At 40.0% G+C, this 13289-nt stretch overlaps 1 protein-coding gene across 1 annotated transcript in view; it reads right to left on the reverse strand.

The window, feature by feature from the left end:
• Window positions 1–730: 730 nt before the first annotated feature.
• Window positions 731–13289, reverse strand: part of LOC122539481 (probable E3 ubiquitin-protein ligase HERC4) — a 46239-nt gene continuing 33680 nt past the window's right edge. Inside the window, exons 19-23 of the mRNA XM_043674359.1 lie at window positions 12329–12380; window positions 9652–9722; window positions 8733–8916; window positions 7804–7906; window positions 731–3609 (exon numbers count right to left, since the gene is read on the reverse strand). Of these exons, the coding sequence (XP_043530294.1) occupies window positions 3401–3609; window positions 7804–7906; window positions 8733–8916; window positions 9652–9722; window positions 12329–12380 (619 nt within the window). The 3' untranslated portion in view covers window positions 731–3400. The remainder of the gene's footprint in view (window positions 3610–7803; window positions 7907–8732; window positions 8917–9651; window positions 9723–12328; window positions 12381–13289) is intronic.

Genomic DNA, 13289 nt, shown 5'->3' on the forward strand with positions numbered 1-13289 from the left:
CCTTCCTCAGGTGCAGTGACCAGATCAGCATCTCTAGCCATACAGCACTCCCTTAGCATTACACTGGAGTAAACGTGAATACACAGGAGTTAAAGTATGACAAGTGTCACCAGTTAACATTAATTCAGTCCTCACTTTCTCCTACTGCGCTTTTCCAGCAACACATTTTCAACATTTATTAATAAGACAATCTCATGTATTTGTACATTCCACTCTGGTAACTGGATTTATTTAAAATAGGGAGCTAAATGCTCAGCCAATAGCCCTTACGGTGTCCAATATGAAAACGTCTGAGTATGGAAAGTGGGAAATGTTACAAGAAGCATGAATTTTGGCTAGTGATATCTTGCCGAAGTGTAGAAAAGATTGCAAGTCAATCTGTAAAGCAGAAGGGGCTGAAATATTTTGAAAGACCACAACTCCTTCATGGAGATGCAGGCAATTCCTTCAGCAGATAAATTATCAAAAATGTACCAACTCAGAAGAGTTGCAAATTTCCCACAAACATTGTGAACATATCTTTATTTCCAATTAGTGAGAATGTGAGTACACGTACGCTGTTGAGATTTCAGTGCATGTGTTGCTTAAATACTATACTTCAGAGCATATTAAAATCACATTGTTGAAATAATTTGTTAAAAGATGTCAAAATGTTTGTTAACTGCATCTGAATATGGTTTTGTTGAAATGTTGGATGATTTTTACCAGGTATAGAGCTGAAGAAACCAGAACAGATGGTTTTAAGTGACCTTTTATTTGCAATATATGATCTCCCAATAATTATTTACTTCAAATTTATTACATATGGTCCCAAAGAACATTAACACATAAATACAAAGATATTTGTCACATTTTTATTTTGGCGATATGTGAAATCAGTAACCTAATAGCTTGCCAACTCTGGTTTGGCCTTTTTCCTGCAGGATTCCTGCCTCAATCCCATTATCACCAGCCGGCCTCTTCACCCATCTCCATTATTTTTCTCACTAATAATCAAAAGTGTTTGGAATCAAAATGGAATTTATTTTTGAAAGCACCTGGTGTTTCCCTCCACAATCATCTTGCCCACCTCTATCCTGGTTCCTCACAGAATGATCTCTAATTGCTGGAACCATAGTGATCAGACCCTGGGCACTGAGCCTTAGTTTGTGGTGGTGGCATTCCTATCCTTTGACTCAAACCACTCAGAAACCTCTGAGTAATGGGTTGACATCCAGCATAGTCGGAACCTCATACTGTCCCCTTACCCTCCACCACACCAAAACCTAATCACCCTACTTGACCTTGGTCTAGATCGTTTTCCTGATGATGGGTTGTGAATCAGGCTAATGGGCCTGTCCACAAAGACAATGACTTTTCAGCAAGAGGCATCTGCCAGTAGTGATCTAATGATGGGAGACATGGTTGCCTCATGTGTCATCCAACTTTGCCACAGCCAATCAGATGGTGGAGAAATCAAATGATAAATCCATTGAAAGGAGTTGATTCAGTTGCAGGAAAATTAATTTATCACCGTAGTCCCAAGCATTTGAATTAGGAGCAAAAGTGGATGATTTGACCCTTCAAGCCTGCTCAGACCTACAATAAATCATGGATGATTTGTTTGTTTACTAAATTTCACATTTCCATCCAACCCTGATAACCTTGGATTCCCTTGCTGATCAATAATCTACCAATTCTCACCTTAAAAATGATAAGTAATTCCAGATCCGTCACCTTTTGAGGCAGAGAATTGTAAAGTCAAGCAACTGTCAGAAAAAAAGAATCTTTCCCTCATCCTTGTCCTAAAAGGGTGTTGCTTAAGTTTATAACAATGATCCCTCATTCTGGACTTACCCACAAAACATCACTTCCCACGCCCACCTTGTCAAGACCTCATAGGATGTTATAAAACTCAATCAGGTCACCCCTCAATCTTTTAAACTCCAGTGAAGGTAAGCCCAGCCTGTCCAATCAATCCTCACAAAACAGCTTGTGCATTCCAGATGTCAATCTAGTAAACCCCCTCAGGTTCATGTCCAACACATTCCTGTGTATGCAAACAATTCAAAATCTGAACTTGGACTCTCTTTAACAGGCTTGCCACTGTATTGTTGTCTGGAATCTTCCAAAGCTACCAAATTATACTGAATTGTTCAGAACACAGCATAGATTCCAATCATTCCAGACAAATGGTCTTGGTGTTAGGTTACACTCCAGGTGAACGTCCATCCCATTACTTGTCTTTTAAATTGATTATTTCTCATTATTATTCTATTCTTCCTCGTGTGATCAATTAGTGTTCCCTTTAATGTATCTATGCATTGTTAGGGGGTAAAAGCATAACAGCCGAAGGAAATATCCAAGCTAAGATTTCAAAATAAAGCACCCTATACATCTAGGATACTGAACGCTGTCTCTGCCACATATGTTGGGCATACTGGTGTCAACACAATTTGTCAACTGTCAAAAGTGGCCACTGTAATAAAAGTACATACTTTAAAAATGGGTGGAATTGTGAATTTGATGGCCAGTCTAGTTGATGAATAAACCTGCAAAGTCATGTTGTTAACAATCTGTTTAAAAAAGCACAAATTACCCCCATCTCCCCACTTACTGTTTGGTCTACATGGCTGATTAAAAGCCCACATGAAAACGAGTGTGAGTTGGTCATAACAGCCTGGCCAGTTTCCCCTGTAGTATGTAACGGATGACTGGATGTTGCTGGGAATGGAGAGTTTGAGTTATAAGGAGGAGATGGATAGATTGGAACTTTTTTCGCTGGAGTGTAGGAGGTCGAGAGGTGACCTTACAGGGGTTTACAAAATCAAGAGGGGTGTTAATAAGGTGAACGGCAGATGTCTTTTCCCTACGGTGGGGAATTTTAAGACTAGGGGATGCATTTTTAAAGAGAAAGATTTTAAAAAGACATGAGAGGTCAATTTTACAGAGTTGTTCATGTGTGAAGTGAATTTCCAGAGGAAGTGGTTGTAGTGAGGACAGTTACAATATTTAAAACACATTTGGATGAGTGCATGAATAAGAAATGTTTGGAAGGATAGATGGGAGTAGTTTAGTTTGGGATTATGGTCGGCATGAATTGGTTGGATCGAAAGGTCTATGCTGTAAGACGCTATGACATAGTGTTATGGTCACTTCCACTTAAATTCAATGGGGCCAAATGACCAAATGCCAACCACTGTTTGAAATAGGTCTCCTGAAATGACATATTTAATAAGTGAAAGTAACACCTTTGTATTTGATGGTCTACGGTAAAAGCAAATGATAGTGCCATTTGCCTAATGTGGGTGGGTAACTGTGATAAGCTTTGATGATGCAAGTGCTTAAGATTATAACATTAAAAGTCAAAATACAGTCCAAATGGGATGTATTGCCTTTTTTCTCTAATTGTAAACGTGCTTCATAATTTGTCAAATCTTTCTTGAGTGTTAATAGCTGTCATCAGTTTCTCTTTCAGAATTTCTTCGCTGCTGTATTCTGGAAGTCTCAGGGTACTAAAGCAGACATCTGCCTCTGGATAGTTGTCTTCCGAAAGTGGGCTCAGGGTAATATGTATGTTAATGCACATCATTCCCATCACTGGAAGTCGATCCTTGCTTGTAAGAAATACTGAGGAAAGAGGTTTAACTGTTAACACTGCATTATCGGTAAAACCATACCAATGATATTATATGCTTCATGTCTGTAACTATTCCTGAAGAAGGGCTTATGCCCGAAATGTCGATTCTCCTGTTCCTTGGATGCTGCCTGACCTGCTGTGCTTTTCCAGCAACACATTTTCAACTATTCGGATATGCCATGAATCAAAAATGACAGTCAGGAAAAGAATACTTTGGTCCATCAAAGCTGCTCCATGCCAGGATAGACGGAACATTGTGACTAAATGCTTGTCATCCATTGCCCCTACTTTCCAACTAATTCACCAACTGCTGTATCACATGAGTTGAAAGACTCTGAAAGAGCATTTTCTGAACTGTTTCATTAACATCCAGGAGACAAAGTTCATGTCTGACATAACTTGATGTCTCAGATATCCAAATTAGCCCATACTTACTAAGGCATTAATGAGCCTCCACACTGCAACTATCTACACACTTCCTTTCATATGATATTGGCAATGCCATAATTTGTTTATCTTCAATATTAAATTTGATAAAGAGTCAGTAACTCATTTATACATTGATGAACTTCTTAAAAAATAGTTATCCCAAGTATAACATTTGAGAGGCACAATATGAAAATTCAGCATTCATAAAGCTCTGTTCTAATGAACAATGTCTATCTTTAATAAGTATATATTTTTATGTATTAAATAATATGTTATAATGGACCTAACTCTAGAACTCACTGCAGAAGGGTATTGGTTCCAGATAAAAAAATAATGACTTCAAAAGGAAATTGGATAGGGACATAAAGAACATAAAGAAGATAAACTTTCAAAACCATTTGAAACTTGACCTTGGACTCCTTGAACCATTGCAGTCCTTGGGATATAAGTGCTGTTAGGGAGGGAGTTCCACCATTCTGTCTCAGCAATAGTGAATGTTGGTGAAAGAATCCCAAGTCAGGATGGTGTGTGGCTTGGAGTGCACTTACAGATGGGGCCATTCCCATGTGTCTGCTGCCCTTATCCTTCTAGGTGTTAGAGATCGAGGGGTTGGAAGGTCCTGTGTAAGAACCATTGGCAAATTGCTTCATTGCATCTTGATCATGGGACACACTGCTGCCACTTTGCATTGAGGACAGAAGTGAGTGAATCCTGATGGTAGTAGTTGGGGTGATGATCAAGCATGCTACTTTACCCTGGATGATGTCAAACCTTGAGTGTTGTTGGAGCTGCACCTATTTAGGAAAATGGAGACCATTCCATCACACCCCTGACACGTGTGTGTGTGTGTGTGTATGTGTGTGTGTGTGGGTGTGTGTGTGAGAGAATTCACAGCCTCTAACCTTACACTTCTCTCTGATCCTCTCATAATCTGTGTTGCTGCAGCAACAAAAAAATGCAACTTTTCAACTCATTCTTTATCTTTGTCTTCCTTCACAACATGTGTCATTGCAGTGAATCTTCACTTAACCCTCATAAAAGGCATGAGATACCTCTAAAAGTGAAGGGACCAATATTAGTATAGGCTAGATAAGAAACAAGCATTCACCTGCTCAAGCATATCCAATTACTAAATTAGATCAAGAATCAGTAACCTGTTTTTACATTGAAGAACATGTTGTGGTTCTGTTCGCCGAGCTGGAAGTTTTTGTTGCAAACGTTTCGTCCCCTGGCTAGGCGACATCATCAGTGCTTGGGAGCCTCCTGCGAAAGGTGTCGCCTAGCCAGGGGACGAAACGTTTGCAACAAAAACTTTCAGCTCGGCGAACAGAACCACAACAACGAGCACCCGAGCTACAAATCTTCGCACAAACTTTGATTGAAGAACATTTTAAAAAATAGTTACCTCTAGTAAAATACTTGAGGCACAAAATGAAAATTCAGCATTTATAAAGCTCTACTCTAATGAACCATGTTTATCTTTAATAAGTAGATTAAAAACTTTGAAGTTATGTATTAAACAGTAGATTGTAATGGACCTAACTCTAGAACTCACTGTGCAGAAAGGCATTGGTTCCAGATAAAATTAATGATTTCAAAAGGAAATTGGATAGGGATATAAAGAAGATAAGCTTGCAGAGCTGCCTCCCTTAAATGCCACCCCTTGAGTCTATGAGACCCTTTGTGGGTGATCTCACGATGGAAATTAGAGGAAGGCCAATTTTGATGGTATTAGGCAAGAACTTTCAAAAGCTGATTGGGGGCATGTGTTCGCAGGTAAAGGGACAGCTGGAAAATGGGAAGCCTTCTGAAATGAGATAACGAGAAACCAGAGAAAGTATACTCCTGCTAGGGTGAAAGGAAAGGCTGGTAAGTATAGGGAATGCTGGATGACTAAAGAAATTGAGGGTTTGGTTAAGAAAAAGAAGGAAGCATATATCAGGTATAGACAGGATAGATCGAATGAATCCTTAGAGTATAAAGGAAGTAGGAGTATACTTGAGAGGGAAATCAGGAGGGCAAGAAGGGGACATGAGATAACTTTGGCAAATAGAACTAAGGAGAATCTAAAGGGTTTTTACAAATACATTAAGGACAAAGGGATAACTAGGGAGAGAATAGGGCCCCTCAAAGATCAGCAAGGCAGCCTTTGTGTGGAGCTGCAGGAGAGATGGGGCAGATACTAAGCGAGTATTTTGCATCAGTATTTACTGTGGAAAAGGAGATGGAAGATATAGAATGTAGGGAAATAGATGGTAACACCTTGCAAAATATCCAGATTACGGAGGAGGAAGTGCTGGATGTCTTGAAATGCATAAAAGTGGATAAATCCCCAGGACCTGATCAGGTGTACCCTAGAACTCTGTGGGAAGCTAGGGAAGTGATTGCTGGGTATCTTGCTGAGGTATTTGTATCATCGATAGTCACAGGTGAGGTGCCGAAAAACTGGAGGTTGGCAAACGTGGTGCCACTGTTTATGAAGGGTGGTAAGGACAAGCCAGGGAACTATAGACCACTGAGTCTGATGTTGGTGGTGGGCAAGTTGTTGGAGGATTTCCTGAGGGACACTATGTACATATATTTATAAAGGCAAGGACTGATTAGGGATAGTCAACATGGCTTTGTGCGTGGGAAATCATGGTAGAAGACAGAGGGTGGTGCTGGAGGGTTGTTTTTCAGACTGGAGGCCTGTGACCAGTGGAGTGCCACAAGGATTGGTGCTGGGCCCTCTACTTTTTGTCATTTACATAAATGATTTGGATGCGAACATAAGAGATACAGTTAGTAAGTTTGCAGATGACACCAAAATTGGAGGTGTAGTGGACAGTGAAGAAGATTACCTCAAACTACAACAGGATCTTGACCAGATGAGCCAATGGGCCAAGAAGTGGCAGATGGAGTTTAATTCAGATAAATGTGAGGTGCTGCATTTTGGGAAAGCAAATCTTAGCAGGACTTATACACTTAATGGTAAGGTCCTAGAGAACATTGCTGAACAAAGAGGCCTTGAAGTGCAAGTTCATAGCTCCTTGAAAGTGGAGTCGCAGGTAGATAGGATAGTGAAGAAGGCGTTTTGTACGCTTTCTTTTATTGGTCAGAGTATTGAGTACAGGAGTTGGGACGTCATGTTGCGGCTGTACGGGATATTGGTTTGGCCACTGTTGGAATATTGCGTGTAATTCTGGTCTCCTTACTATTGGAAAGATGTTGTGAAACTTGAACGGGTTCAGAAAAGATTTACAAGGATGTTGCCAAGGTTGGAGGATTTGAGCTACAGGGAGAGGCTGAACAGGCTGGGTCTGTTTTCCCTGGAGCGTCGGAGGCTGAGGGGTGACCTTATAGAAGTTTACAAAATTATGAGGGGCATGGATAGGATAAATAGACAAAGTCTTTTCCCTGGGGTGGGGGAGTCCAGAACTAGAGGGCATAGGTTTAGGGTGAGAGGGGAAAAATATAAAAGGGAACTAAGGGGCAACATTTTCACGCAGAGGGTGGTACGTGTATGGAATGAACTGCCAGAGGAAGTGGTGGAGGCTGGTCTAATTGCAACATTTGAGAGGCATTTGGATGGGTATATGAATAGGAAGGGTTTGGAGGGATATGGGCCGGGTGCTGGCAGGTGGGACTAGATTGGGTTGGGATATATATCGGCATGGACGGGTTGGACCGAAGGGTCTGTTTCATTGCTGTACATCTCTATGACTCTAACTGTATGTCGAATTTGTCTAAATTGTATAGCTCAGTGGAGTACTTACAGAGGAATTTTTTCTTCTCACCCAAAGACAGGTCATGGAACACTTTCCAAAACATCACAATGGTTGGATGTGATCTGCTGCAATTGTTGCTGTATGTGGTGTTCTGTTATATAAAAAAAAAATTTTTATGGTCACAATAGGACAAACCCTTCAGGATATGCTTGCATTTCAAATCCTTACATTGTCACATCATTGTTCTTGATGTCTCTGCTTAAAGACAGCTATGGCCAACGGTTCTGCAAACTCTACCATGGGCCAGCAAGGAAGCATGTTCTGAAGCCAATCCAGGTGGAAAAGGGATCAAACCCCATGATGTTAGTACCAGTTTGATCCATACCAGCCGGCAGTCTAACCAACTAAGTCAACCAACACACCGCCACCAATCCCCTCCAAGGATTTCAAGTCACTGTAGCAATGTACCCTTTTACACACATCTTGTGATCCAGGGCTATGTATGGTAATGGGGGCATGCTCCAAATTTGTTTCCATCATACGGAATTTCTACTGCTCTTAACTGCCATTGTTGGAAGGATTTGCAGTTTGATACTCATCTCACCTTGATTTTCACACCTTCCTTGGCCCTAATGTCCCAGAGTGGAACTTAAACCTGGAGCTTCTGATTAAAAGGCAGGGCCACTAAATTCCCTATTAATGTTCATAAGTGTATTCATCGATCTTTCATAGAGTTCATGGGGTCATCAAGGAGAGAATAACAGTCCGCATCCTTTAAATATAAGCTCATTCTCTTCCTCTGGTACGTCTTCTACATTAAGAAGGTGCTACATAAGTCCTGTTGTACCGTCAGTGTTTCTGAAATTTTGCTTTGTGCAAATTATCTGCCATGTTTCCCTGTATTAAAATAGCGACCTCATGGAGAGTCAGATACTAGACAGAATAATTCTTGTACAGGTTATGGATAGTTTTCAAACCTTTTCCAGAATGTTCCAATCATAGTCATCATTTCCAATCAATATGTCCATCAGCTCTTGTGGCTGGAAGAACTTTAGTAGAGTCTCGTCGCAAACTTTGTAGAAACCTCTTCGAAACTCACCAAAGGGTTCCTGAATTGATGTTGTGAATATGTAATTTACGCAGGCATTCACATATTCCTCCCTTTCATGGTAAGGAGACAGCAACATTAAAATATGACCCAAAAGTATGCTACACAAACAGACTACCAACAATGCAGTTTCAATGATATTTGTCTCCCTGGGTTGGGGTAACCTTTGACCACTGTCAAAAATGGACAATAATAGGCAACACAACTCTGCTGACAAGACAGCAGAGGCTGTATTGATGCCCAGAGGCCCAGACCAGTTATGGGAACGGCCTCATTTAATCACAACCTTATTGTAACTCAGGTGAGGCCCATGAGTTGAGGAGATGGATGGTAGGGGTAGGTCCTTCAGGGAGAGGCTGGAGTTTTAATTTTAGTTGCTTAGAGGCTACTCAATGCCTGGCAGAAACAGCATTGGGCAGGGAAAGACCAACTGGTCCATCGAGCCTTTCCCACATCCCACCTCCATAACCAGACATGACCTGACCTCTAGCAGCCGCTTTGTAGAAAGTCAAAGAAATATAAAACAAAACAAAACCTTAGCTGCAAAACAATAGCCCTCACCTTACCCCTCAAATCTATCAAAAGTAAGACAAGGAGATTCTCAGAAAATGTAACATTTGCCAAGTTTCCTCTTTAAGGAACTAGGGCTAATCATGCAATCAAGCCTGTTCATTAACAATACAGCAGGCAAGTCTTTTGTTTGGAACAGGTGAAGATCGATGACTAAACACAAAAGGAAGAGGTCTAAAACTCTGACCTCACTGTAGCTCCATTTACTTATAACATACTTGTTCTCTTTTGTCACAGCTTGGTTACTGCCATTTTGAATGAGCTCAACTTGCTTATCCTCCCACGTAATCTGCATTTAAAAAAAGAGTCAGTTATGATTTCTTTTGTTTGGAGATGCCGGTGTTTGATTGGGGTGTACAAAGTTAAAAATCGCACAACACCAGATATGGTCCAACAGGTTTAATTGGAAGCATTAGCTTTCAGAGCGCTGCTCCTTCATCAGGTGGTTGCCCTGATGAAGGAGCAGCGCTCCGAAAGCTAGAGTGCTTCCAATTAAACCTGTTGGATTATAACTTGGTGTTGCATGACTCCTTTTGTCCTTGTGATGTGAATCATTATTCTTCAGCTAATGATGAGTGATTCTTTGTGATAAGAATCAGGACAAGCAAGATAAACTAAATGGTAATTTCCTACAACTACACTTGAGAAGTTTTTCACTAGCAAAATGCACTTTTTTAAAATTTCAGATGAAGTGCTGGATCAGAAAGACTGACAGGTGCAGGAACATGCAACCCCTAAAATGAACATTCAGTCCTACGACCTTCTCCATCATTTCATAGAATCATGGTTGATCTGTTTTATTTCAAATTCCACTTTCCCTGATAGCCTTTGATCTCCTTGCCTAACAAGAACACATCTACCTCAGTTTTAAAAAATAGTCACTGACTCTGCCTCCACCACATTATGGCAAGCAGGAGGCTGGAACAACCCACAACAAGCCAGGCAGCATCAGGAGGTGGAGAAGTCAACATTTCAGGTGTAACCCTTCTTCAGGAATGGAAGGTTATATCTGAAATGTTGACTTCTCCACCACCTGATGCTGCCCAACTTGCTGTGTTCTTCTAGGCTCCTGCTTGTCTACTTTGGATCCCATTATCTGCAGTATTTCTTTTTGCTTCCAGCACATTATAAGGCAAAGTTCCAAAGTTGCGCAATTCTCAGAAGGAAAGAAATTTCAGCCCCTAATTTTAAAGCCGTGTCCCCTAATTCTAACTCACCTGTAGACATAAAATCCTTTCCAACTCCACCTTGTCAAGACAATTCAGGATGTTGTAAACATCAATCAAAAAATTGCTGCTCTTCAGAACTCTATGGAAAACATGCCCAGCCTATCCAATATTTCCTGATAAGATTACCCATTCATTCAAGATATCAATTTGATTAAGCTCCTCTGAGCCACCTCCATTGCATATACACCCTTCCAAAAGAAAGTGCAAAATTACAATTGTTTTCCTTTTAAATGATACCCTGCTGTTTATTATTGCTGCCAAAGTGTACAGATTCACATTTTCCTCAACACACTCCATCTGCCAGACCTCTGCCCACTTATTTAACCTATCTATAACAGTCTGCATCCTTGTTATATCATCTTCACAACCAATGTCCTTTCTTATCTTTGTGTCATTTGCAAACTTGGCCATCACATCTTCAATTTCCTCATCTAAGGTGCTGATATAAATTGTAAAGATTTGAGGGATCAACACAGACTCTTGCAATGCTCACAAGTCATATCTTGCTAATCTGAAATAGATCAATTGATGCATGTTCTCTGTTTTCTAACAGCTGGCTAATCTTCAATCCATTCTAGTACATCACCCCTTATACCATAAACTCTTGTGTTGCACAATAGCCTTTTATATGGAGCCTTGATAAATGCCTTCTGGAAATCCAAGTACAGTACATCAACAGGCTCATCCTTATCCACAATGCATATTACTTCAATAGCCTTCTCAACTGGTCCTGACACTAACAAACAAAATCTGGATCCTTGTCTTTGCAAATAGAGAGAAAGAATTTAAAAATGGAAAAATTGTGTTCAGCCATTACAAAACATTGAGTAATGCGCTGGTTGAATACTATCAGCATATTTGGGCACCACACTTTAGTAGGAAACCATGGAGATTATGCAGATAGATTTAACTATTGTAGACATTTTTAATCAATATTTACATTGATTTCTCGAGTTGCTGGCACCTGAAACCAGTCCTCTGGCTCAGACACAGGGACACTACTGTGGCATTACAAGAGCACTGATTACCTATTGATACCAGGGATACATGGACTGAGCTTATTTTCTTTAGAGAAGGTTAGGAGAGATTTGAAACAACTTTTCAAAACCTTTAAGGGTTCTGGTAGATTAACTAAGGATAAACTATTTCCATTGGTGGAAGGGTTGCGAATCAGAGGACAGGCATTCAGAGTATTTAGCAAAAGAACCAGAGGCAGTACAAGGAGCAAAAAAGTTACACAGTGAGGTATTGTGATCTAGAAAGCACAAGCTGAAGGGGGCAGAGGAAGCAAAATCATTACTAACTTTCAGGAAGGTATTAGACAAGTACTTGAAAAAGGAAATAAAGTATTTGGGTTAAAGGCAGGACAAAGGAAATTATTATTGTTATAAAATTCTTTCACAGTGGACCTGATAGCCTCCTTTGTCACTTTCTCATTCCTGACATCATTCAAGAACCTCTAATATGATTTCAGAAAATAATTCATTGCAGAGATTTGAAAGCTTTTGAGATGGAAAGCATTATACATGCGTAAATGTTTATCTCTCTAAGCTGGTGAGGCCACAAATTGGGCTTGGTAGAAATGTTCCTTACACTGACATTAAGTACATAATAAAAGCTATATGGAGATGTTCCAATGTGATTGACATAAATCCTTTCTACTCACGGAAAAGTTTATATCTAGGTCCATGTCATTGTCCAGAACATACTGCAGGGATCTAGAAACACAGTCAGAAATTAAAATAAGGTAGTGGAATAAATCTGTTATGATTACAGCAAACTATTGTAAAGATGAGAATCCTCTAAAAAAATGATTGGAGTTTAAAATGAATATGGGACATTTTGACAGAAATAAAACAATTGGTTATTTCTTAGATTTTTCCTTTCTGAAGATATTGGACTAACATGGGTCAATGCAAGGTAGTTTTGCAGGCTCCACCGAATATGTACTTCTGACTGACTGATATACATAGCCCAAGAATCTTTAATTGGCTGGGTTTCATTGAAAAAAAAATCACAGAGTATGAATGGCAAATTATTAATGCACAAGTTATTAATGCAAACAACAGCCACAAATTTCAGAGGATAATGAGGAACACCATGAGGTGTGAATCTTTAGAACTGATGGTCAATTATGCTACTTGCTTCACACAGACATAACAAACCTTGGCTTCTCCATTATTTTAAGGTTTCGTTGTACATAATTGCCTTTTAAATTATCCACAGAAATGTAGAACCTTTACCATGACATGAAAATTGATAGCTTATTGCCAATTGATTTTACTGGCCGAGAAAGGGAACAATTTCACAGAGGTGTTACAGTGCAGCAAGCGGACAGTTTGCCCCTCATGGCTCGTTTAATGAGCGTCATTACCTGATGCCGATCTCCTGTGTTTTCCCAAATCCTCAAGATATTATTCTTCTTTGAATAATCAGCCAATGCCCTCTTAAATGCTCAGTTGAAGCTGCCTCCACCACACTTCCGACAGTGTTTTCTATGCACTAACAACTCGCTGAGTGAAAAAACTTTTCCTCATTTCATCCTTGCTTCATATACACATCACTTTAAACCTTGTTCTTTTTACGAGCGGGAACAGCTCTATCCAGCCTGCTCATGATTCTGTAAA

Source organism: Chiloscyllium plagiosum, chromosome 32 (genome assembly GCF_004010195.1).
Source record: "Chiloscyllium plagiosum isolate BGI_BamShark_2017 chromosome 32, ASM401019v2, whole genome shotgun sequence".
Classification (NCBI taxonomy): Eukaryota; Metazoa; Chordata; class Chondrichthyes; order Orectolobiformes; family Hemiscylliidae; genus Chiloscyllium; species Chiloscyllium plagiosum.